The sequence below is a fragment of the Nomascus leucogenys genome, chromosome 14 (assembly GCF_006542625.1).
Source record: "Nomascus leucogenys isolate Asia chromosome 14, Asia_NLE_v1, whole genome shotgun sequence".
In the NCBI taxonomy this organism is placed as follows: domain Eukaryota; kingdom Metazoa; phylum Chordata; class Mammalia; order Primates; family Hylobatidae; genus Nomascus; species Nomascus leucogenys.
In genome coordinates, this window is record NC_044394.1 from 33,251,120 (window position 1) to 33,278,570 (window position 27,451).

The 27,451-nt window shown below is 35.0% G+C and overlaps 1 protein-coding gene across 1 annotated transcript in view; it reads left to right on the forward strand.

Moving 5' to 3' along the window:
• Window positions 1-27,451, forward strand: part of APLF (aprataxin and PNKP like factor) — a 107,941-nt gene that overhangs the window by 49,988 nt on the left and 30,502 nt on the right. The window contains exons 6-8 of the mRNA XM_003262483.2: window positions 9,090-9,271; window positions 16,483-16,838; window positions 25,078-25,203. Of these exons, the coding sequence (XP_003262531.2) occupies window positions 9,090-9,271; window positions 16,483-16,838; window positions 25,078-25,203 (664 nt within the window). The remainder of the gene's footprint in view (window positions 1-9,089; window positions 9,272-16,482; window positions 16,839-25,077; window positions 25,204-27,451) is intronic.

Consider the following 27,451-nt stretch of genomic DNA (forward strand, 5'->3'; position numbering starts at 1 on the left):
CTTTCTGCCACGTGTGACTTGGAGAAGGCCCTCAGGAAAAAAGTCACAAGTTCACAAACTTTATAGGTTATAGTTCATTTTCAACCTTGACACTTCTCCAACTCTGCCTCTTTGGTCAATCTCCAGTGCCTACAGATAGTTTAAAAAATATTTTTTCCTGAATTTACAATGATTTTATTGGCAGTTATTAGTTTAGTTAATGCTATTCTGCCATTTTACCTTGAACATTGTTTTTAAAAAAATTAACAGCACAAATGAATACACATTTTAGTTGGAAAATTACTACTCTTATTGCTTTGTGTATTCTGCACAGTGGTCATAGAAGTCTTCTAAAGTTTTGGATCAAATATATTATGTACAGAATATATCTTATTTAATGCTAGTTTGGATTATACTAGGATCAAAGTGTTCTCATGGGAAAAGTGCACTATACATTATGTGTTAAGGGGCATGTGGTTTAATCTGGAGAATTTTCCAATCTAAGCCTAAGAATTTTGCAGTAAGTCATTCTAGTACAGTTGTTTTCAGTTCTTCCCACCCCCACAATTACTTCATGTGTAATATTTTTTTTTTGTCAATAACATCTCTGTATGTGTTGATCCTCAATTTGTAGGAAGGAAATGGGGAATCGTAGTGGGGAGGGGCAGACACTTTCCCTCAGTAGACTAATTCCTCTGATAAAAGAAAGACTTAACTTGACCAAAAATTGGACCAATGTGAACTTGTCCCTGCAAACAACTCCTTTTCTTTCAGAATTGTTTTGTACTGCAACTGCTTCTGTGCTACTGCTTATAGTAATAGTTCAACATGTATTTCATTTCAAATATGTTTTCTTTCACTTGGTAGATGTCCCGCATAAAATATGAAGCACGTTTTTGGGCACTTCACTTTGAAAATACAAATGAGAGTAATTTGACATTGGTCTGGAATATCGCATGTGTACAATGTACTTAAAATGCTAAAGCTTCAAAATAAGATAGAAAAGTCTTTGGATTCGGGTAATCTTTTTATAAACTAAGGCTGTGGGAAAAGTACTTTATAAGAGCAAGATTAGGTTACTTAATTCCTTTAAAGACAGTTTAGTACTTTAAAACAGTTTAGTACCTGAATCCTGCCAATTAAAAGTTAAAACAATTAGACTTATTCTGTGGTGCTGTTATTTTTTTAAAAATTGTTTTGTTTGTTTAAGTAATAAATGATGGGGATCAATAGGCCAATATGTGAGATTTTTAAAAATTAATTCGCAGGATACATTTTGGTTTATTCAGATATGGGTAACTTTCATATGTCTTTTGCAGCTTGAGGACCATAACTGTGGTTATTGGTCTTTATGTAGATTATCTGAAACTAACTTGATATTTTGGAACCTTTGGAATCATTAGGAACAGGACAAATAACATTAATTCATGTTATTTGACTTATCCAAGATCATAAAATAAATACCAGAGCTGTAACTGAGACCTAGCTCTGACTAACTTTAAAGCCCATGTACTAAGGCATATCACTGTACAGCCGCCTAAATTTACTCTTCATATGTTTGGTTTTTGTTTGCTTTTCTTGATCTGCCCTTGCAGTCTCTCCTGGATCATCTCTCAGTTTAACTCTTGGTTTAATCCTTTATATGTAGGGGAATTTTTGCTGTTGTCAGGCTTTTTCGTTTTTCAGCCAATACAGTTTTTTATTATTATCATCATCATTATTATATATTTTTTTTATTTCAACAGGTTTTTGTGAAACAGGTTGTGTTTGGTTACATGGATGAGTTCTTTAGTGATGATTTCTGAGATTTTGGTGCACCCATTACCTGAGCAGTGTACACTGTACCGAGTGTGTAATCTTTTATCCCTCATTCCCCGACCCTTCCTCCCAAGCCCTCAAAGTCTGTGGCATCATTTTCATGCCTTTGCATCCTTATAGCTTAGCCCCCACTTGTAAATGAGAACATACAACGTTTGGTTTTTCATTCCTGAATTATTTTACTTAGAATAATGGTCTCCAATTCCATCCAGGTTGCTGCAAGTGCCATTATTTCATTCCTTTTTATGGCTGAGTAGTATTTCATGGTGTATGTATATATAGAGAGAGAACAAATCTGGAGGCATCATATTTTATATTATATAATAATTTATATATAATATATAATTATTATATATTATATAATTATAATATAATATAAAATATAATAATTATATATTATATATTGTTTTATATATTATATAAAATATAATTATGTCATATATATATAAAAATAATATATATAATTTGACTATATATATATATGTCAAATTATATATATTATATATATATATTATATAATGTCAAATTACTTTCATTTGTATTTTCAAAGTGAAGTGCCCAAAAACATGCTTCATATTTTATGTGGGACATCTACCAAGTGAAAGAAAACGTATTTGAAATGAAATACATGTTGAACTATTACAAGCAGTAGCACAGAAGCAGTTGCAGTACACAACAGTTCTGAAAGAAAAGGAGTTGTTTGCAGGGACAAGTTCACATTGGTCCAATTTTTGGTCAAGTTAAGTCTTTCTTTTATCAGAGAAATTATTCTACTGAGGGAAAGTGTCTGCCCCTCCCCACTATGATTCCCCATTTCCTACTACAAATTGAGGATCAACACATACAGATGTTATTGACAAAAAAAATATTACACATGAAGTAATATATATATATCAGTTTCTTTATCCACTCATTGATTGATGAGCATTTGGGCTGGTTCCATGTTTTTGCAATTGCGAATTGTGCTGCTATAAACATGTACGTGTAGGTGTCTTTTTCATATAATGACTTCTTTTCTTCTGGGTAGATACCCGGTAGTGGGTTGCTAGATCAAATGGTAGATCTACTTTTAGTTGTTTAAGGAATCTCCACACTGTTTTCCATAGTGGTTGTTCTATTTTACATTCCCACCAGCAGTGTAAAAGTGTTCCCTTTTCACCACATCCACACCAACATCTATTATGTTTTTGATTTTTAAATTATGGCCATTCTTGCAGGAGTAAGGTCATAATGCACTGTGGTTTTGATTTACATTTCCCTAGTAATTAGTGATGTTGATCATTTTTTCATATGTTTGTTGTCCATTTGTATATCTTCTGGTGAGAATTGTTTATTCATGTTCTTAGCCCACTTTTTGATGGGATTATTTGTTTTTTTCTTGCTGATCTGTTTTTTCTTGTAGATTCCAGATATTAGTCCTTTGTCAGATGCATAGTTTGCGAAGATTTTTTCTCACTCTGTGAGTTGTCTGTTTGCTGATTATTTCTTTTGCGTGCAGAAGCTTTTTAGTTTAATTAAGTCCCATCTATTTATCTTTGTTTTTATTGCATTTGCTTTTGGGTTCTTGGTCATAAAGTCTTTTCCTAAGCCAATGTCTAGAAGGGTTTTTCTGATGTTATCTTCTAGAATTTTTATGGCTTCAGGTCTTAGATTTCAGTCTTTAATACATATTGAGTTGATTTTTGTATAAGGTGAGAGATGAGGATCCAGTTTCATTCTTTTACATGTGGCTTGCAAATTATCCCAGCACCATTTGTTGAATAGGGTGTCCTTCCCCTACTTTATATTTCTGTTTGCTGTGTCAAAGATCAGTTGGCTGTAATTATTTGACTTTATTTCTGGGTTCTCTATTCTGTTCCATTGCTCTATGTGCCTGTTTTTATACCAGTACCATGCTATTTTGCTGGCTGTAGCCTTGTAGTACAGTTTGAAGTCGGGTAATGTGATGCCTCCGGATTTGTTCCTTTTGCTTAGTATTGCTTTGGCTAGACTTGTTTTGGGCTGTCTTTTGGTTTCCTATGAATTTTGGGATTGTTTTTTCTAGTCCTGTGAAGAATGATGGTGGTATTTTGATGAGAATTTCATTGAATTTGTAGATTACTTTTGGCAGTATGGTCATTTTCACAATATTGATTCTACCGATCCATAAGCATGTGATATGTTTCCATTTGTTTGTGTCATCTGTGATTTCTTTCAGCAGTGTTTTGTAGTTTTCCTTGTAGAGGTCTTTTACCTCCTTGGTTAGGTATATTCCTGTTTTGTTTATTGTTTTGTTTTGTTTGTGTGTTTTTTTGCAGCTATTATAAAGGGGTTGAGTTCTCGATTTGATTCTCAGCTTGGTAACTGTTGGTGTATAGCAATACTACAGATTTGTGTACACTGGTTTTGTATCCTGACACTTTGCTGAATTCATTTATCAGTTCTAAGAGTTGTTTGGATGCATCTCTTGGGTTTTCTAGGTATATGATTATATCGTCGGCAAACAGTGACAGTTTGACTCAGTGACAGTTTGACTCATTGACTCTTTACTGATTTGGATGCCCTTTATTTTTTCTCTTGTCTGATTGCTCTGGCTAGGACTTCCAGTGCTATGATGAATAGAAGTGTTGAAAGTGGACAGCCAATATAGTTCTAATTTATTTTATTTTGTATGTCTCAGGTACTAGCTCTTGGATGTTGTCATGAGTTTCTTAGGCCTGGGCTAAATTTTTTTAAATGTCCATTAGTGATGGAGAAGTAAATATATTTAGGCAAAGGCTTTCAGAGTCTCCTCTTTCTTGATTTCCAGTTATCTCTATTCCTTCAGCCTTCTAGGCCACAAGACTAATCATAACTCTTAGGTTGGGATACTCCTGGTAGATTGAAAAAGGAGCTTTTATATTTTCACTGGTATCATGCTATTCTATAGAGCTCTTCTTCCTGCATCTTCTAAGCTACCAACATGAAGTTGTAAAAAGTGGCACATGCTGATGAAGATTGAACTAGTCCCCACACTGTTTGATTTGCATTTAATTTTGTACTGTGAATATTTTCACCATGGCAATTTGATGCAGATTATAAATATTGAGCATTTATACATTATTTTAATTGGACTACAGTTCAAAATGTACTTACATTTTTGTAAAGTGCTAGTTATTCTGTTTACTTTGTTCCCAGCAACTTTGCCAAGTTATTTAATTTTAGTAGTTTTTGAACCTTATATTTTCTAGCTGTAGAATCATATTATCTATAGAACTAGGATAATTTTGGCTCTTCTGATCTATCTACTGCTTTCTTTTCTTGTCTTATTAGCTGAACCCTATAAACTTTAAATAAAAATGGTTAAAATTGGTCTGTTCTTGTTCCTGATTTTAATAGAAATTCTCTTAATATTTTAGCATTTTAAGGTTGGTATTAGATTCTGATAAATAGTCATATCATGTTTAGTATGGTTCATTTTATTTTTACCATGTTTTCAGGAATAACTTGAATTTTTTAAAAATGTTTTGGTATAGAAATAGTTCTGCATTTTCATGTGTTAATGTAAATAATGATATTGGTAGATATCCTAATGTAATATACTTTGCTTGTGTTCCTGGAATAAGTTCAATCTTACGATACCGTTTTATTTTTATACTCTATTAGATTAAATTTGCTAATATTTGGTTTAGGACATCTCTTATGTATATTATGGTTAGTCCATATTTTTCTTTATGTATGCCTTCTATGTGAGATTTTAATGTTAGAGCACTGAATTATTTCCATATATGGTCAGGGACAATTTGAATAATTGAAAAATTATGTTTCTTCATGGAACTCTCCTGATCTGGGCCTGATGCCTGCTTTTAGTAGTTGATAATTCTGGCAGAGGAATAGGTAAGTTAGACCAGGAAAAAAAAGAAGAATGAAACACCCAGAAACAGATAAAAAAAATACATTTAATTTATAAACACATATCAGTTCAAACTGATGGAGAAAGGATATATTTCTTAATAAATGATGTTGAGAAAATTGGCTCTCCATTTTGAAGAAAATAATGTTAAAGTACTACTTTATACTATATTCAGAAACAAATTTCTATTGAATTAATAGTCAATATAAAAATTAAAACAAGGCATTTGAAGAAAGTATGGGAAAAATATTTTGATTATGCCTGTACACTTTCTTAAGATGATAGGGAACCTGGAATCCTAAGGGAAAAACTGATAGATTTACCTAAATAGAAAGGAAAAATACTTCTATGCAAAAGACACTGTAAATAAAGTCAGAGGCAAATAATAGCCTGCCAAACAATATACTGAGATATATTATCTACCACACTTATAAAAGAAGGTTTTTAAAAAATTGTCTACTTAGTAACAAAAAAGATAAAACTCAGTAGAAATTTTGAGCATTATGTGTGACATACTACAGAATAATAAATACACATAGTAAATATTACGACTTTACTATCAGGTAGGAAAATGTAAATTGAAAACAACTAGTTAGCATTTTTTGTTCATTAACTTATCAACATTTAAGCAATCGATAATATCCACTGTTGGCAGAAAGAAGTATTATCGAACATTACTTGTGGAGGTATAAACTAGTATAGCCTTTCAAAGTCACTTGTAGTGTCTCTTAAATTTTTAAATATACAATACACTTTGATCCAGAAATTGCAATCCTAGGTATTTAAACCACAGAAATAATATTTGTACTTTTAGTCCTGTATATGTTTATGCATATGTATTTGTAGATATATTTGCTTAAACACAGGAAAAAATTGAGAAATATACTCGTGCAATAGTTAATATAGCTGTTTGGGAGTAGTTCCTCTAGAAGGTAAGACTGGATGGATGTATTTTTAATGATACATATATATATATATATAATTGAGCTATCATTCGTGTAGTATTAGTATAACAGCTCATATAAGTGCCATTGGTAATAGTTAAAATCAAGCTATTTTGTATTAATAGTTAATTTCTTTTATATTTCTATCATTTAACTGTACCTATTTTGGATTTCAGAAGAATATTTGCCATACCAGATATAAAGACTGTTGTCAGCCATTTTAAGCTATTCATTTTTTATATACTCTTTGTGAAGAGCATTTTAATAATATCAAAATGGCTTCTCATGCTGAAAAAAAAATTAGCTCTAGTCCCTAGAGGTGGTTTATAGTAAAGAATTTGGAGTTTTGAAGAACTGAGTATTTTAAATATATATATTTTTTAATTTTAGAATTTTGGGTACATGTGTGACACTTGGAATATATAAACTACCATTTGTGTAGAAGCTGTGTCTTGTTTAATTTACTATAGTTCTTAGCATAATCAGCAATACCACTAGTTCAGTATGTCACTTGGTTTAATTCATAACTGTTACAGCATTTGGTCATTTGTTGTACCAAGCTACTCAGTCCTATTAAGTCCTGTTTATGACAGTTTCCAAAAATGATATGAACTATTTTCTAATTTAGATTCATGATGAATATTTAAATAATTTAGTTAAAATTTAGTTATTAGAATAGTTTATGCCTAAGTTACATTTGATAAATATATTATTTTTTATATTGGTTCAATTGATATTCCTGTTTGATAATATGGACAGTATTCCATTGGCATTTCTTTCCTGAACTTAATGAGGGAATGTTATTTCAGGCTACTTGAATGTGCTTTAGAACTGGACTAAGCAAACTACAGCCCATGGGCCAAATTTGGCCCATTGCCTGTTTTTGCAAATAAAGTTTTATTGGAACATGGCCATGGTCAGCCATATATGCATTGTCTGTGACTGCTTTCATGTTACAAAGGCAGAGTGGGGTAGTAGTGACAGATGTTGTATGGCCCACAGAGTTTAATCTGTTTACTCTCTGGCTTTTTACAGAAAAAGTTTGCTAATCCCTGCTTTAGAACATGGAATAATGACTACAGATTGCTTTATATACCTGTATCCTGGCTCTTAAGGGAATCTTTGGACAAATTGTTTATGTTCAAAATTCATTTAGTCAGAAATATTTATTGAGCATCAGTTTTGTGCTAGGCACAGTTGAAGGTACTGGAGACAAGGGAGGAACAGTGAACAAGGCATGTAAAGTTTCTGCCTTCATGAAGACATCACTCTCAAGTAGAGGAGAAGGACAATTTGCCATGGACAATTATGAATTTGTTAACAAAATATGATAGTGTCTTAGGTTTGCCAACTGCATTAAACTTTGGGTATTTTATGGGATACAATGTCCATTGTTATTGAGATTTATTTACTTCATCAGCAAAGTCTGTAGAAGTCACTCCCCTGTTTGGGTTATTTTGGGTTTGTCTGTAATCCCAGCACTTTGGGAGGCTGAGACAGGTGGATCACCTGAGGTGAGGAGTTCGAGACCAGCCTTGCCAACATGGTGAAACCCCGTCTCTACTAAAAATACAAAATTTAGCCAGGCATGGGACAGTGCACACCTGTAATCCCAGCTACTCGGGAGGCTGAGGCAGGAGAACTGCTTGAACCGGGGAGGCGAAGGTTGCAGTGAGCCGAGATCGTGCCACTGCACTCCAGCCTGGGTGACAGAGCAAGACTCTGTCTCGTTTAAAAAAAAAAAAATAGCTTAAGTTTAATTCGTCACTGTGGATGTTAGGGTTTAATAAGTAGTATATGTAAAGTTCATTGGATAGTTATAAGTCAGATTTTCTGTTAGAGAAATTCAATTCTACAATTAAAAAAATAACATGTATCAGGTACTCTGCTAGATAGTTTACATATCTTTCTTCATTTACTTCTCCTAATAATTCCATGAATTATAATTCCCATTATCCAGATGATGAAACCAAAGTTCAGAAAGGTGAGATGAAATAGTTAAGGGATGGAGCCTCCATTGGCATCTCAGCCTGGTAGAATGCAGGGCTGGAGCTCTTGGCCATTTTGCTGCTTAATACTTTCTGAGATTTGCACGTAAGTATTTCCAAGTTAGCATTACTATGAATGGACCTTTAATCTTACTTGCCCTTTTATCCTTTCTCTTTTCTTTCTTTTTTGTTTTTCTAAGACAGAGGCTCGTTCTGTCACCCAGACTGGAGTGCAGTGGTGTATCTCGGCTCACTGCAACCTCCACCTCCTAGGTTCAAGTGATTCTCATGCCTCTGCTTCCTAAGTAGCTGGGTCTACAGGTACACGCCACCACACCTGCCTATCTTTTGTATTTTCAGTAGAGACCGGGTTTCACCATGTTGGCCAGGCTGGTCTCGAATCCTTTTACTTTTTTCTTTTTTTGGTATGGATTATTGACATTTGAAGATACAGAAGATAATTTTCTTCTTTTTCTTTATGTGTTTAAGGTAATGTAATCCAGGGAAGTGGAAAAGAAGAAATCTGCAAAGATAAAACCCAGTTAAACACAACCCAGCAAGGAAGAAGGCAATTAATTTCATCAGGAAGTTCAGAAAATACATCAGCAAAACAAGACACAGGAGAAAAGTGCAAAAATACTGATCAGGAAGAGTCTACCATTTCATCCAAGGTGATTTTTAAAAATACGTTATTTGATTGTTTTTTTGTTAGGCGTTTTAGATAGAAATTAATCATATGCTATATAAGGAGAAATCAAAACTGCCTTTTATTGTTGAGTTTATGAAGACAAAAACTAGCCCAATTTTTTCAGACTTACTGAAACTAATCTTTAATATAGTATTTGTTGAAAACTTAGAAATTTTCAGACTGGAAAAAAAAGGGGAGACCACTTGACTCTGGTCATAATTTGGCACCTCCGTTCTGAAAACCTGGCTTCTCTTATTCCATTGGTTGTTCTCAGATTGCATTTAACCACCATTTTCTTGCTAAGTGTGATGAGAAAAACAAATTGATGGGATAGTTCTTAAGAGCCTGTTGCAGGATCACTTCTGGGCTAACTGGCAGTACTTCTAGCCCTTCTTTCCTCTTTCAGTTTTTGCTAACTCACTAGAATGGTTTGGCTGAAATACGCATTCTGTAACACTGGGTACTTAAAGAAAATGAGGGCTATATTTATTGGAAGTACTTAAAAAGAGAGAGAAAGATAGAGATGGCCCCGGGACAGAAAGTTCAGGCATGCTTCCTCTCTAGCGAGAGGTAGCTTATGATGACAGTTTTCATGATCCTGGTAGTCCCATGGCTGAGCTCTGTGGATCCCTGTCTTAGTCTCAGGGAAAACCAAAGGAAGAGGATTGGTCATGGAAGACTGTGCACCGAAATGATTGAAATGCCAACATCTACCTTGGAGGTTAGTCTTCGAATATATTCTCCTCACTCCTACCCTCTCTCCCAGAGAGAGGAACCAGCTTCTCACTGGAGCCTGTCTTCCAGCTAGAGAAGTGGGGCTGGTCACTATACACTCAATTCCTTTGCTTTACTTATGGAGGCAAGCTTAATAAATGAAAACAAAATGTTTTCTGGCTCACATATATTTTCCATAAAACTTATTAAAACAAAATTTGTTTTGTATAAACTTTGAGCCCTCCTATACTCTATTCTCTGAACTCCGAACATATCAATTGACGTTGCCTTTTTTCAAGAGAAATTATTGTGTTCAGAAGAAAATCTGTAGTATACATGTTTTCCTCTGTTTATCCCAACCCATAAGGTTTGATAATCACAAGAAAATCTTTGAGAAACATCTTAATTGATAAATTATAGAGAGGAGCAGATCCAAGATATTCAAGCTATTTGTGAGGTTTTGATGACATCAAGGGAGTATTACAACCAGGTCCAAGGAATGCCCAAGTTCTATTTGGCCAGTTGCTTTTCCTTCCCTTCTTTGTGAGGAAGATTTACCTCTTCTAGCACAGGAAAAATAAGGCTTCAATTTTCATGATCCTTTATGCAGGGATCTCTGATAAAGCTGAGCCAGAGAATATGACTTAGACTGAAAATCCCAGCAGAGACTTTCCAAACCCCACCCTCCATCCCTGCCCAGTTTGAGTCTGAACACTGAACCTTTACAACAGCTAGTCCTAAAGGGATAGCTATAGTGCAGAGCAGGTGAGAGAGAAAACAAGAGGCTGGGCTCACCTATCTAGTCTAATGGCAGGAGGTTGCCAGCTATATAAAACTAACAACAGTTTGGCCAGGCCTACATTTGGATCAATGTACTTGGAAAGAATTACATTCTCTTTGGGAAAAGTGAGAGAAGCAGTGGAGAGAAGGGACAAAAATCACTTTTGCCAAACTAGACCTTGTTTCTGAGATTCTGATTCATTTGGTGTTTGGAGCCTGTGCATCAGTCATATCTTAAACTTTCCCAATTTTAGTGTCCCTTCAAAATTGAGACCTACCGTTGTATCATCATTGAACACCTCAGAGGAAACTGAGGCCCAAGGTCACATTGTTAGAAACCTTGGCTTCAAATGTAGGTATTTTCATTTTGGGTATAATGAATTTTTCTAACATATGTATTAGACTATGTAAAGAGTTTTGTGACTCTAGTAACTTCTCTTCATAAGACAGTTGTCAGAAATAGTCTATATTTTTCACCAGTTCTTGTATGTCTTTCTACAACTCCTTCCCAGTTATGTGACTTTCTAATTTAGACGTGAAAATGAGGGTACTTGAATTGATTAACTTTAGTGAAAAGGATGGTTGCCATGGTTTGAGTGTTTTTATCTCTTCTAAAGATTTATGTTGAAACTTAATCCTCAGAGCAACAGTATTGGGAGGTGGGCCTAATGGGAGGCTGTTTAGGTTATGAGGGCTCCGTGCTCATGAATGGATAATGCTGCTATAAAAAGGGCTTGTGAAGCTGGATGCGGTGACATGTACCTGTAGTCCCAGCTACTTGGGAGGCTGAAGCAGGGGGATTGCTTAAGCCCAGGAGTTTAAGGCCAGCCTGGGTGACATAAGGAGACCTCATCTCTAAAAAAAAGTTCGGGGGCTTGGCTTGTAGAAGTGAGTTTACACTCTTTCACTCTTCTGCCATGTAAGGGCACAGCATTCATCCTCTCATGCCCTTCCACTTTCCCTCATGTAAGAATGCAGTAAGGAGCCTCACACCAGATGCTGGTGCCTTGATCTTGGACTTCCCAGACCCCAAAACTGTGAGATAATAAATTTCTGTTCTTTATAAATTTCCCAGTTTGTGATATTCTGTTATCGCAGCTACAAAACAGATTAAGACAATGTATTTCCTTTATAATCTATATTATAATCTAATGAGAACTCTCGTAAATGACAGAAGGAAGCCTAACTGAAACAACGTAAGCGAAAATAGTATGGTAAAGTGTTTAATTGTCTATTGCTGTGAAACAAGCTACCCCAACTCTTAGTGGCTTAACACAACATGATTATGTCAGTGATTATGATTATATTCTGTCTTATAATTGTGTGGGTTGGCTGGGGTCAGCTGGGCAATTCTTTTATGACATGTGTCATATGACTGGTGTCAGCTGGGCTTCATTCAGCTGAGAACTCAGCTGAAGATGAAGCATCTGTGATAGCTTTAGTCATGTGAATGGTGCCTCAGCAAAGGTTGACAGAATGGCTGGGGGCTGGCTGGGCCCACCTCCCTCTCCCTACCATGAAGTAGCCTAGACTGAGCATCTTCACCTGACAGCTGGGCCCCAAGAGAGTGATGTCAAAGCTGTTAGATCTTTTAAGGCCTAGAACTGGAATTGTAATTTTTGCTGAATTCTTTTGGTCAGAGCAAGTTACCAGGTCTTAGAGAGATGGCAGTGTGAGATGAGGGTGAAGACAGCAGTGTGACCAGTTCACAGAGAGGTGCCCTTGAAATGTTTTCAGTCACAGAGGTAATCCTGGCAGCTCACCAGAGGAGAGATTGGAAAAGAACAAGATAAAAGACTTGGAGGTAAGGGAAGAGATTGTGGCATTAACACAGTAAAGAAATAGAGAATCTAAACTGGGGCAGTGACTTTACGGATGGTAAGAAGTATTGGATTATAAAAGTATTCAGGAATAAAATTGTAGGACTTCTTGCTTGGATCTGGGGAGAGAGGGCAAGAAGGAGTAAAAGGCTTCTGAATTTCTGGCTAGCATGAATAGATGAAATATGTTGGCAGAAACCATGGCAGAGAACACAGAGGCAGAATGTCAGTTTTGACATTTAGAGTTTGAGGAGCATAGAACATTGAGAAAGAAATGTCTAGCTATATGAGTTTGAAGCTCAGGAGTGAAGTTGGGGCTAGAGGTTAGGAGTTTTTAGTCTTTAGCATTAGTCAGTGTTAATGGGATTGAGTCAGGACTTCTAAGGTAATTTTTCACCACAGACATTCTTGCCAGGAGCAGTTTGGAAACAGCAATAAATTACTTGATTGAAATTGTTCTAGGTGGAAGTTCTTTATCTTGTCCCTTCTACTACATTAACACTCAGATGGTTGAGGGGCAGGGGAAGGGCTTGTTTGAGAAGTTAACCAGCTATTTTAATAGCCTGAATAATACATTCCCACCACCTCCAAACACCCAGGTCACCCTCTACCAGCTCCATGCTTTTCTGTCCCTCAGGTCTCTAACATGTATATTTACATTGTAGGGGATTTGGTCACTCTATCATGAGTTGCCAGCCTTCCACATTTAATCCTGCCCATTTTCATCTAATGTAAGAAATAAGCAATGTGGGATGCTTAGGAAATATAGAGCTCTCTGCCTTTCTCCTGCTTCTTCCAAGTACAGAGCACCTTCCATCTTTCCTGTTCCCTCACTCGTCAGTTCAGTGACTTACTGTAGCTCCTGAGCTTTGTAATTGGCACAGTGCAAATTTGTGCCTCAGCAAACTTACAAATTACTGCATGTAATGGATTTTGGGGTCATTTATAAATAATTTAAACCATGAATGTTAAATTCTTGAATGCCAAGGGTGTAGTATAAATCAATATTTCATGGAGTTCCATAAAGAGCATTATGATTTCCAGCTTTTGTGCCTCTTAAAATATATTTGAGAACCCCTGATCCATAGTATTGATATTTGGGACTTTAACATTTCTTTCTCTTTTAGAATAAATTAACATGTTAAACCTACTCCTTATGAGAATTTAAAAATAAAACAAACTCTTCTCTAATTCATGGAAGTAGATGGAGTTGAAATATGATACTATGGATTTTATTTCTTATATTTCATTTTCATTGGTTTATTTATTTTTAAATGACAACATAATAGGTGCTTATTGTCAAAAATGGAAGTATCAGAATCATTTGAAGTAAATAATGAAAACCTCCATTTGCCTCATCCTTCGATCTCATTGCCTTACTAATTTTTGGGTTTGTATCCTTCTAACTCTTTTCATTTGGATTTACACAAGTGAATGCACACATAGGTATATAAGGAATTTTTAAAAAGCTAAATGGCACCACAGTATGGATATTGTTCTTGTTTAGTTAAAAAACATCTTTAGATGTGTCATTATTATTTTAATGTCTGCATAGTGTTTCATAGTAAGAATATAATTAATTTATTTAACCACTTCCCTAGCTGTGCTCTTTTTTTTTTTACTGTGATAAGATATTGAGAGGGATTGTTTCCTTGTCCCAGAACTGCTGCTAAGGCTCAAAGCTGGGAATAGAAGTACTAATAAAGTATCCCATGTTAAGGGGCCCTCAGCAGTAAGAACCAGCCCTTTCCGTTTATGAAAGGTATGAAAAGCGATTGCCATCCCAACCCCCTAGGCTTGATAGAAAGGGAATTGAGAGGCCAAAAGGTTTTAAGGTTAAGGGAAGTGCAGTGTTTATGGGGGAAATTATTTCTTCCTTTTCTAAAATCGAGAAGAGAGGCATTCTAAGATAATTGCTTGTGGAGCTTGGAAATGCCAGCAGGAACAAGAGATACATTTTATTGAACATCTGTTAGCCAGTGGATTTGCTGATCTACTGCACTGCTACCTGAACAAGGAAAAAGAAAACTGGGGAGAACTGACCCAGGGGGGACTGCCAACTAGGGAGGTGGGTTACGATTGCCCAATTCTCACTCGAGAGTTCCAGTTGCTGGTACAGGCCAGTACTGGAGTTGGGGGTTTGAGATTGGGGTGTACTTGTGCAGCCTGGGAGCAAAGAGCATATGTTTTAGAGAGTCATGACATGAATGTTGTCAGTGAGGGTCAGCTCCAAGAGATAGCCAAAGGATTGCTTTCCCCATAGGTTATCTGTTACTATACAAGAACCATGATAAGATCTAGGTTCCTTTTTTCAAGGCATTTAGTCAGTTTGGGTAGCATTTTAATGTACTGTTTCTTAAAAAATGAAATATCTTCTTAAGAAATTTAAGCTATTGAATATTAGGTAATGTAAAACCAGCTTTTTTTCAGATGGCATGCGGCATCCACGAGTCTTTAGTTATAAGTGGAAGCAAGCATTGATGTGTATCTGGTATGTTGTTATCACATCCTAGAAATGGTTACCAGGAGAACTGGGGAGTATCTGAGCATTGTTTCTACTCCACAGGAAGTATAAGTAATTAAGAGGTCATTTTTAACAGAATAAGACCAGGCTTATTGTTTGTGCTGGTGGTAAGTACAAATTATAAAGGTTCTGCAGTGCTAATGAGAGTATTTATTTGGTTCAGAGCACCTTCAGTTTGGTTAAACTCAAAACTTTATTAAGACAAATTTAAAGGAATCCTATCTTTTTCCAAGTTGGTCAGAACATAGCTTTATGCAAAATTTTCTGTGGGGGCAAAACAGTTTTGTCATTCAGCTATGGTAAAATCATGATTACATTTAGAGGGCAGAAATAAAGTATTGCAGTGGCTAATAAGAAATTATAAGGGTCTAGGCACGGTGGCTCACTCCTGTAATCCCAACACTTTGAGAAGCCAGGGCAGGCAGATCACCTGAGGTCAGGAGTTCGAGACCAGCTTGGCCAACATAGTGAAACCCTGTCTCTACTAAAAATACAAAGATTAGCTGGGCATGGTAGTGTGCACCTGTAATCCCAGCTACTCGGGAGGCTGAGGTGGGAGAATCACTTGAACCTGGGAGGCGGAGGTTGCAGTGAGCAGAGATTGTGCCACCGCCCTCCAGGCTGGGGGAAAGAGCAAGACTCCATCTCAAAAAAAAAAAGAAAGAAAGAAAGAAATTATAAGGACTGTGCATGTTAAGAACACGACACATTGTTGAACAGTGACATTTAAGAGATGTTAAAGATTCAAATGAAAGCAAATGTCTTCTCTTATATTGTATTTGTATTTTCTGGTTATTTTTCACTGAATGTTTGACATGATTGCAAAGGTTTGATACAACTTTTTTTTTTTTTTTTTTTTTTTTTTTTTTTGAGATGGAGTCTTGTTCTTGTTGCCCAGGCTGGAGTGCAATGGTGCAATCTCAGCTCACTGCAACCTCTGCCTCTGAGGTTCAAGCGATTCTCCTGCCTCAGCCTCCCAAATAGCTGGAATTACAGGCACCCACCACCACACTCAACTCATTTTTTGTATTTTTTAGTAAAGACAGGGTTTCCCCATGTTGGCCAGGCTGGTCTCAAATTCCTGACCTCAGGTGATCCACCCGCCTCAGCCTCCCAAAGTATTGGGATTATAGGCATGAGCCACCGTGCCTGGCCAAATTTATTTTCTAATGACTAAAAAAGTTTTAAGTTATTAAACTAAGCACATAGAAAATAGTGGCATTTAATAACTTTAAAATGTGAATCTTGAAGTTTTAAGTTTACATTTTCATGAATCTTGTAGTTTTGTGCTGTTATGCTCATATCTTTTAAAAAATGTTTCATTTATTTCTGATGTTTTTCATATTTGCTTTACAGGAAATGCCACAATCATTTTCTGCAATCATATTAAGTAACACAGAGATGAATAATATTAAGACTAATGCACAGAGAAACAGACTTCCAATAGAGGAACTTGGTAAAGTTTCTAAGCATAAAATTGCCACTAACAGAACACCACATAAAGAAGATGAGGCAATGAGCTGTTCTGAAAATTGTTCAAGTGCCCAGGGCGAGTCATTTCTGGATGAGTCTCAAGGGTCTCATTCTGAGTCCAGCTCTAATCCCTCCAGTCCTGAAACTTTGCATGCAAAGGTGACTGATTCAGTTCTACAAGGTTCTGAAGGAAACAAGGTCAAGAGGACATCCTGCATGTATGGGGCAAACTGCTATAGGTAAAATGAAATTACAGTAGCATTTAATTCCGTTATTTTGATAGCGTGTAGCTATGTGGATACATGCTACAGTATATTAAAAACGTAATAAAACCCACTGGCCTAAAGGTTAGGGGCTTTATCGTGTTTCCACTGTTTGTACTTCCTCAATATATTTTCTAGAAAATCCTTTTAAGGCTTTTAAGATGCAGTGGGAGAATTAAATGTTTTATATATAGACATGCTGACTAATGTGAGGATCTGAATACTGGGGAATCCAGACATGAAAACTGAATCCCCCAGATCTAAATACCTGTTATTTAGTCTTTTCTTAACTATTAGAGAGATGGCTTCCTAAATAGTTGTTGTGTATGTATAACTATAATTAGGTCGTATTTAGGTGTCTTATTTATACTTGTGCATTTTTCTTTGTATTTTTCTAATGGTGCTTTGAATCATCATGGTACCCTGTAAAACAACTGAATATAATAATCCTGGATTGATGGGTTGCTCCTGTACTTGCTTCATTTATTTACACTGCCCTATGTGCTCTAATTTCTTATTTTGAGAATTCAAATTATAATCTCTTAGTTTTAGGCTATACTTTCATCCATAGTGTTTATAGTAACAAGTTTATAATTACATAACCCTATTTCAGAAAGATTTCTTGGCATTCCAACTTGCCAAACCAAATATCCTAGCAATCCTTTCCAGTAGTTTGTCTTCTGTGTCAATAAGACACTAGTCAGCATGTATACATATAAAACATTCAGTTCCCCCCACTGTATCTTAAAAGCCTATAGCAGGATTTTCTAGAAGATAGATATCCTTGTTGCAATAGTATATTTTAACATATTCTGTTAATTTCACATTCATATTCCCTTTAAAATGTATTGCCATTTTAGCACTTGAATAACTCATATTTTTAAATTTGAATAGTTCTGATTTATGCTTTTTGAAACATTTTTGTATATATGTGATGGCTTTAGTTCCACATCTGGGCCATAATGTAAAAACTTGCAGAATAGAAGTATATATACATTCTGTTACCTTAGATTGTATTAGCTTGCCAGGGCTGCCATAACAAAATACCAGATTGGGTGCTTAAACAACAGAAATGTATTTTCCCACAGTTCTGGAGGCTGGAAGTCCTAGATGGTGGTGTCAGCAAGTTTGTTTTCTCCTGAGACCTCTTTTCTTGGCTTGCAGACTGCGACTTTCTCACCGTGTCCTCACATAGCCTGTTCTCTGTACATGTACCTTCCTGGTCTCTTTTCCACATCTTGTAAGGACACCAGTTATGTTATGTTAGGGCCCCACCCTTATGACCTCATTTAACATTAATCATCTTTTTAAAGGCCCTATCTCCAAATTAGTCACACTGGAAATTAGGGCTTCAACATATGAATTTTGGGAGGTGGGGAACAATTCAGTTCATAACACAATTTAAAAGAGAAAATTCATAATGGTCATTTCAATAGAGAAAAGTCATTTGATAAAATTCAACATCCCATTTATGAAAAAAATTCTTAATTATATAAGACTAGAAAAGACTTCTTCAGTTCAAGAATATCTACAGAAACCAACAGTAACTTCATACTTAATGGTGAAATATTAGAGTTTCTCCCATGATGTTGGGAACTAACCAGTTATGTCTGCTATCACCACTCCTATTCAGCATTGCAGTAGAGATCATAGCCAGTACACTAAGGCAAGAAAAAGAAATAACTCATGTAGAGTAGAAAGGAAAAAATGAAACTGTAATTATTTACAGGTGACATGATTGTATAATTTTGAAAATTCAGAATCTTTTTCTTATTATACTCTGAGTTCTGGGATACATGTGCAGAACGTGCAGGTTTGTTACATAGGTATACATGTGCCATGGTTTTCTGCACCCATCAACCCATCATCTAGGTTTTAAGCCCCACATGCATTAGGTATTTCTGCTAATGCTATCCCTCCCCTTGCCCCCACCCCCTGACAGGCACCAGTATGTGATGTTCCCCTCCCTGTCTCCATGTGTTCTCATTGTTCAACTCCCACTTCTGAGTGAGAACATGCAGTGTTTGGTTTCCTGTTCCTGTGTTAGTTGGCTGAGAATGATGGTTTCCAGCTTCATCCATGTCCCTGCAAAGGACATGAACTTGTTTTTTATGGCTGCATAGTATTCCATGGTATATATGTGCCACATTTTCTTTATCCAGTATATCATTGATGGGCATTTGGGTTGGTTCCAAGTCTTTGCTATTGTGAATAGTGCTGCCATAAACATACATTAGCACGTGTCTTTATAGTAGAATGATTTATAATCCTTTAGGTATATACCCAGTAATGGGATTGCTGGGTCAAATGATATTTCTGGTTCTAGATCCTTGTGGAATTGCCACGCTATCTTCCACAATGGTTGAACTAATTTACATTCCCACCAACAGTGTGAAGGCATTCCTATTTCTCCACATTTTCTCCAGCATCTGCTGTTTGCTGACTTTTTAATAATTGCCATTCCAACTGGCATGAGATGGTATCTCATTGTGGTTTTGATTTGCATTTCTCTAATGACCAGTGATGATTAACTTTTTTTTCAAGTTTCTTGGCCACATAAATGTCTTCTTTTGAGAAGTATCTATTCACATCCTTTTGATGGGGTTGTGTTTTTTTTCTTTTTTTCTTGTAAATTTGTTTAAGTTCCTTGTGGATTCTGGATATTAGCCCTTTGTCAGATCCATAGATTGCAAAAATTTTCTCCCATTCTGTAGGTTGCCTGTTCACTCTGATGATAGTTTCTTTTGCATGCAGAAGCTCTTTAGTTTATTTAGATCCCATTTGTCAATTTTGGCTTTCGTTGCCATTGCTTTTGGTATTTTAGTCACGAAGTCTTTGCCCATGCCTATGTCCTGAATGGTATTGCCTAGATTTTCATCTAGGGTTTTTATGGTTTTAAGTCTTTAATCCATCTTGGGTTAATTTTTCTATATGGTATAAGGAAGGGGTCCAGTTTCAGTTTTCTGCATATGGCTAGCCAGTTTTCCCAACACCATTTATTAAATAGGGAATCCTTTCCCCATTGCTTGTTTTTCTCAGGTTTGTCAGAGATCAGATGGTTGTAGATGTGTGGCGTTATTTCTGAGGTCTCTGTTCTGTTTCATTGGTCTATGTATCTGTTTTGGTACCAGTACCATGCTGTTTTGGTTACTGTAGCCATGTAGTATAGTTTGAAGTCAGGTAGCATGTTGCCTCCAGTGTCGTTCCTTTGCTTAGATTCTTGGCTATGCAGGCTGTTTTTTGGTTCCATATGAAATTTAAAGTAGTTTTTTCTAATTCTGTGAAGAAAGTCAATGGTAGCTTGATGGGAATAATTGAATCTATAAATTACTTTGGGCAGTATGGCCATTTTCATGATATGGATTCCTCCTATCCATGAGCATGGAATAAGAGAAAATTCAGAATAATCTTAAGATAATCTCAATTAATAAATGAAGTTAGCATAGTCATTCAATTCAAAATGAACATTAAAAAACATATTTCTATATCCTAATAATAAATATTAGAAAAATTAAAATGGGAACATTTACAATAGTACCAAAACCTTAAACACCTAGGACTAAATCTAACAAAAGATCTGAAAGACATATTTGGTAACATTATGGTAAAATTAAATGAGACTTTAATTAATGGGGAGGAAGGGTATATGAATTGCAAGAATCAATATTGTAAAGATATATGTTTCCTCAAAATCGCTCTATAAGTTTAAGGCGATCTTTATCAAAATCCCAGTAGGGTGTGTGTATGTGCGTGTGTGTGTGTGTGTGTGTGTGTGTGTGTGTGTGTATGTGTATAAGTTGACAGGCTGACTTTATAGAGGAATAGCAAAGGACCTAGAACTCTGAATACAATCTTCAAGTGCAAACTTGAAAGACTTACACGACCAGATAGAAAGCCTTATCATAAAGCTACCATATATAATGCAGTTTAATATTGGTGCAAGGATAGATAAATCAGTGCAAAAGATTAAAGAGTTCAAAACCAAACCTATATGTCTGTATTTATGACAAAGGTACCACTGAAGATCTGTGGGTTAAGCATTAACTTTCAATGAGTGGTGTTTGGTAATTGGATATTCATATGAAAAGATAATGAATCTTAACTCCTGCCTTATACCTATCACAAAATAAATCTCAGATAGATTTTTGTAAAACATATAAAGTAAAGGAAACAGAGGATAACATAGAATATATTCATGACATTGCACAAAGATTTCTTAAGCATGTTATAAAATGAATCATAATCATGTTATCCAGTTGATCAGTTGGACAAAATTAAAATTAAAATTACCCTTTATGTTATATTTAAATATAATATTAGAAGGGTGACAAGGTAAGGCACAAAGTAGATGAGGATATTTGTTATACATATGTCAAAGAACTTGTATCAAAAATAAATAACTAGCAACCAATAAGAAAATGACAACTCAGTTAAGAAAAAAAAATGAGCAAAAGGCACTGCAGAAAAGAGAATAGTGAAATGGCCAATAAGCACACAAGAAAGGTTTAATGCTTGTTAGTCATTTAGGGAAACACATTTTAAAAGATAATACTACAGATCAGTGGTTGTCAAAACTTTTAAAAGTGCCAGACAGTAAATATTTTTGCCTTCTTGGGCCAGACAGTCTTTGTTGCCACTGCTTAATTATGCTGTCATAGTTTGCAAGCAGCCACAGACAGCACAGACAGTGAAGATGTTAATACTATTCAAGGTGATCTACAGATTTAATGCAATCTCTATCAAAATCCTATTTTTTTCTTTTGCAGAAATAGAAAAAATTATTCTAAAATCGTGTAGAATCTCAAGGGATCTCAAGTAGCCAAAACAGTCTTAAAGATGATCAAAGTTGGAGGTCTCACACTTCCTGATTTTAAAATGTATTACAAAGCCACAGTAATCCAAACAGTGTGGTACTGGCATAAAGATAGACATATAGACAAATGGAATAGACTAGAGAGCCTGTAAATAAATCCTCATATATATGGTTAAATAATTTTCAACAATGGTCTCAAGACAAATCAAAGAGGAAAAGACAGATTTTTTTTCAACAAAGAGTGCTCAGAAAACTGCATATTCACATGCAAAAGAATGAAGTTGGATGCTTGCCTTACATCTGTTTTCAAAATATAACTTAAAATGGATCAAATAGTCTAAACATATGAAACTATAAACATCTAAAACTATAAGACTCTTAGAAGAAAATGGGGGAGAAGCTTCATGACATTGGATTTGACAAAGATTTCTTGGCTATGACACCAAAGCACAGAAAACAAAAGCAAAAATAGAAAAATTGGACTTTTTAAAGTTAAAAACTTCTGTACATGAAAGGACAAAATCAACACAGAGTGAAATGACAACCTATGGAATGGGATAAAATATTTGCAAATTATATGTCTGATAAAGATTAATGTCTAGAATACATAAAGAACTATAACTAAACAACCAAAAAACAAACTACCCAATTTGAAATTGGGGAAAGAACTTAAATAGATATTTCTCTAAAGATAATATACAAATGACCAACAAGCATATTAAAAGATGCTCAGCATCACTAAACATTAGGGAAATGCAGACCATAACCACATTGAGATATCACCTCACACCTATTAGGGTGGCTACTTTCAAAAGCAAAATGAAACACAAGTAACAATTGTTGATGGGGATGTGGAAAAATTGGAACATTTGTGCATTGTTGGTGGGAATGTAAATTGGTGTAGCCACTGTGGGAAACAGTATGGTAGTTCCTCAAAAAATTAAAAATAGAATTACCATATGAGATAGCAATTCCACTTCTGGGTACATATCCATAAACATTGAAAGCGGAATCTCAAAGAGTTCATAGCAGCACTATATTCACAATACCCAGGAGGTAGAAGGAACCCACATGTCCATCAATTATTGAAGGAATAAAGAAAATTTGGTATATACATACAATGGAATATTATTCAGCCTTAAAAGGAAGGGAAATTCTGACACATGCTCCTGTGTGTATGAACCTTGAGGACATTATGCTAAGTGAAATAAACCAGTCACAAAAAGATAAATACTTCATAATTCTACTTGTAGGAGGTATCTAGAGTAGTTAGATTCATAAAAACAGAAATTAGAATGGCAGTTACCAGTGGCTGTGGGGAGAAACAGAAATCAGAATGGTGGATTCCAGGGGAGGAGAGGAGGAGCTGGGAAGTTGTTGTTTAATGGGTATAGAGTTTTCAGTTTTGCAAGATGAAAAAATTCTAGGGATTGGTTGCACAATAATGTGAATATACTTAACATTACTGAACTGTGCATGTAGAAATTGTTAAGATGGTAAATTTTATGTTACATATATATTCTTAGCACAGTTTAAAAAAAGCAGTGGGCCAAATTTGGCCTGCTGTTCATAGTTTGCCAATCTCTGCTATAAATACTGCCACATGAAAAAAAAAAAAACAAAAACACCTAACAGTGCTAAATGTTGGTGAGGTTGTTGAAAACCTGGAACTCTAATAACCTTCTACTGGGAGTGAAAATTAATACAGTCATTTTGGAAATTTGGCAATATTTATCAAACCTGAGCATATACACACCCTGTGACCATTCTTAACTATATCCCCAGGAAAATGCATATAGATGTGCATCAAAAGGCTTATACTAGAATGCTCATTGCAGTATTACTTATAGAAGTCAATACCTGAAATGAACCCAAAAATTTATCAGTAGTAAAATGGATAAATTATAATACCATCATCAAATGGATGATGCTATTACTACATGGTATTGAAAATGTACTTACTGCTACATGTAACAACATGAATTAATCATATAAACATAAAAGGGCTGGTTCGAAGAAGTACATACTAGTATATATTTTCATTTAAGTTCAAAGGCAGACAATACTGATCTGTTGTTTTATAATATCACTTCTTAAAGTATGATCCAGAGATCCCTGGATGTCCCCATAACACTTTTAAGAAATCTGTTAAGTCAATTGTATTTTCTTTTTTTTTTTTTTTTTTTTTTTTTGAAATAGAGTCTTGCTCTGTCACCTAGGATGGAGTGCAGTGGCACAATCTTGGCTCACTGCAACCTCTACCTCCTGGGTTCAAGCAGTTCTCCTGCCTCAGCCTCCTGAGTAGCTGGGATTACAGACATGCGCCACCAAGCCGGGCTAGTTGTATTTTTAGTAGAGATGGGGTTTCACCATGTTGGCCAGGCTGGTCTTGAACTCCTGACTTCAAGTGATCTGCCCGCCTCGGCCTCCCAAAGTGCTAGGATTACAGGTGTGAGCCACCACACCCGACCCAAAAGTATTTTCATAATAATATTGTGACTTTTTGTGAATGCCTTTTTTTTACTGTCATTCACTCTCTCACAAGTGTACAGTGGAGTTTCCCAGAGGCCACAAGTTATGTGTTGTTGTTAATGATTGAATGCAGAAGCAGGCATGAGAAGCCAAATGCCTTCTCTAAAGTAGAGATTAAAGAAATTTCCATAGTATTGAACAATAATTTTTTCTTGGAAGTTAATAATTATTTATGTTAAGACAAGTTATTATGATAGTATGTAAAGGGTTTATTACTGTTCTATTTAAGTCAATAAACACACTTTTTCAATTTCTCATTTATAATTTCTAATAGGGTAAATATCCTATATAAACAAAAGCTCTCTGGAGTTTTCATCTTTTTTTTAGTGTAAAAGAGTCTTGAGACTGAAAAGTTTGAAAAACACTTTTAGAAGTTAGGATAGTTACCTTTGGGTACTAAATGGATTTAGTGATTGGAAGAGGGCACATGGGACTGTTCTAGGATGTTGGAAATGTTCTGTTTTTTATCTTAGCAGAGGGGACAATATATGTGTTCATTTTATTAAAAGTTTTGAAAAGCCATATATGTTTATATTTATGTTACATGCTTACTATATATATGACATATGTGTCATATATATAGTAATGTTTGCAAGTTGTCTATTGATATTCATGGCTTATCACATGACACCAGAAATGTATTATGTTACTGTGAGAGTCCTGTACTGAGTTGATGTCATCAACTTGATGTCATCAACTTTATGTCATCAATTTAGCATGTTGATGTAATCTGTGCTTATGTCATCAATGTAGCATGTTGGTTTATGTTCAGGGATAGTCAGATGTGGATTGCCTGTTTCCTGCTATATCCACTGAAAATCTAGAATATCCTATATATTTTTTCTGACAGTATATTTGTCGCCCTCTTAGGAAGAATCCTGTTCATTTTCAACATTTTAGCCATCCTGGTGATAGTGATTATGGAGGTGTACAAATCGTGGACCAAGATGAGACTGATGACCAGCCTGAATGTCCCTATGGACCATCCTGTTATAGGTATAGAAACTGAAATGTTTGGCTGTACTCCTTTTCTTTCTTATCTCTGTTACTTATCTAGGAGAAACTGACAGCAGCTTGTTATCTCAAGCCTTTTAATTTTCATTTTTAAACTTCTGTAGATTACAGGTTTTCATATTGGTAATAGGTAGGATTATATTTCTTTTAGCCAATTCTAAATTACTGAAGTTACAAATCTACGAGTGCCTGAAATTTTTGCTTATTTCCAACTTTCTATAATGCAAATTAGATCACTTAAAAGCTATTGATTCTACCCCAACATACACTTAATTCACTCTATATGTCCTAGGTGTGACATATAAATCCATTTGGGATGTTATCTCTGCATCCCTCTGCTTCCTCAACTTTTACTACTCCACTATTCTTGCCAACACAGAAAGTCCAATCCTAAAAGAAGAGTAAGAATACTTCTCCTCTCAGTTTTCATGGCATCTTGTCCTTGTCTGTATCATACACAGAGTAGGATTTGTCTCATGAGATTATGTTTGTTTCTTTATCAGAACATCTCTTCCTACAGGCAGCAAATATCTTGACAGCAAGGACTCTCATCTTTGTATCTTGCAACTTTGCTTAATAAATGAATGAACTTGAAATGAAAAAAACTACCAAAGAAAGAATTAGTGATTTCAGCTTTAGAGAGCTTTAATTCCAGACAGCCATCTTTCTTAGATAATTTTAAATACAGATTGCTGAATCTACTGGGCTATTTGAAGTTGTTTCTATTTCTATGATTGTGGTTTTAAATGAGAAGGCAAAGTAAGTTTCTAGGACCAGAAAGGAAAATGATTTACACTTTTTTTGAAAGGTAAGTGTTCATTATAATCAACTTTACCAATAAACTTGAAAATTTTTGGAGAAATTAACAAATTCCTAGAAAAATACAACTTTAAGAAACAGATACAAGAAAAAAATCAAAAATTGAGTTAATATAAGAGAAATTGAATACATAATTTAAAGCTTTCCACCAAAGAAATGATAGATCTGTTTGGTTTTAATGGCAGGTTCTAACAAACATTTGAAGAAGAAACACTTCATTTTTACACTAACTACTCCAAAGAAAGTAAAAGAGGGTGTATTTCCCAATTCATGGTGTGAGACCAGCACAAGCTTGATACCAAAACCCAGCAAGAATAATACAAGAATGAAAAATTACAGGATAAGCTTACTTTTGAACATAGCTGTAAATATCCTGAGGGGAGAAAAGTTATGAGAATCAAGTGATAAATAAAAAGGAAAATATAATATGACCAAATGGGGTCTATCTAAGGAATGCATGTTTTAATATTAAAAAATAAATTCATTTACCATGTTATCAGAATAAGTAGAAAAGCCATCTCCATAGATGATTGGAAAGAAAAAACCTGACAAACCAAAATCAGCATTCATTTATGAAAAAAAACTTGTTATAAAGTAAGAATAGAAGGGAACTTCTTTAATATCAAAAAGAATATCTACAAAAAATTTATAGCAAATATTATACTTAAAGTAAAATATTAAAAATTTCCTTTCTGAAATCAGAAATGAGACAAGAATGGCTGTTATTACCACTTCAGTTCATCATTATGTGGAGATGCAAGACAGTATACTAAGACAAGAAAAGGAAAATGGATAAGGATTGCAAAGGAAGAAATAAAACTTTGTGTTAACAGATGGTATTATTGTATATGCAGTAAATACAAAGTGACCTACTGATGAGTTATAAATTTAGTTAGTGCTTACGATGTTTATTGGATACAAAAATCAGTATACAAAACCAATTTTATTTCTATATTCCGACATTAACCAGTAAGAAAATAAAATTTTTTCAAGATTATAATATCAAAAAGTAAAGAGTCCTTAGGAATAAATCTAAAAGGCGTAGAAACCTCTATGAAGAAAACTATAAAACTTTAAATGTAAAATGAGAAAATGTTTTTCAGAAAGACCTAAATAATTATGAAGATCAAAATGCTCATGATTGAATTATTCAATAGTGTCAAAATACCAGTTTTCCTCAAATGGATTTGTATACAAACTGATTCAAAATCATATTAGCTTTTATAAAGAAATTTATAATGTGATTCTAAAATGTATACGGATTACAGAGGATAAAAATAGCCATGACAGTCATACATAATGAAGAATAGGTGGCAGGATGTGTTATACTTTATACTTACTAAAGCAGTGTGGTGTGGGCACAAAGATAAAGTAATGACCAGAACAGAATGGTACTTCCAAATAGACTTAT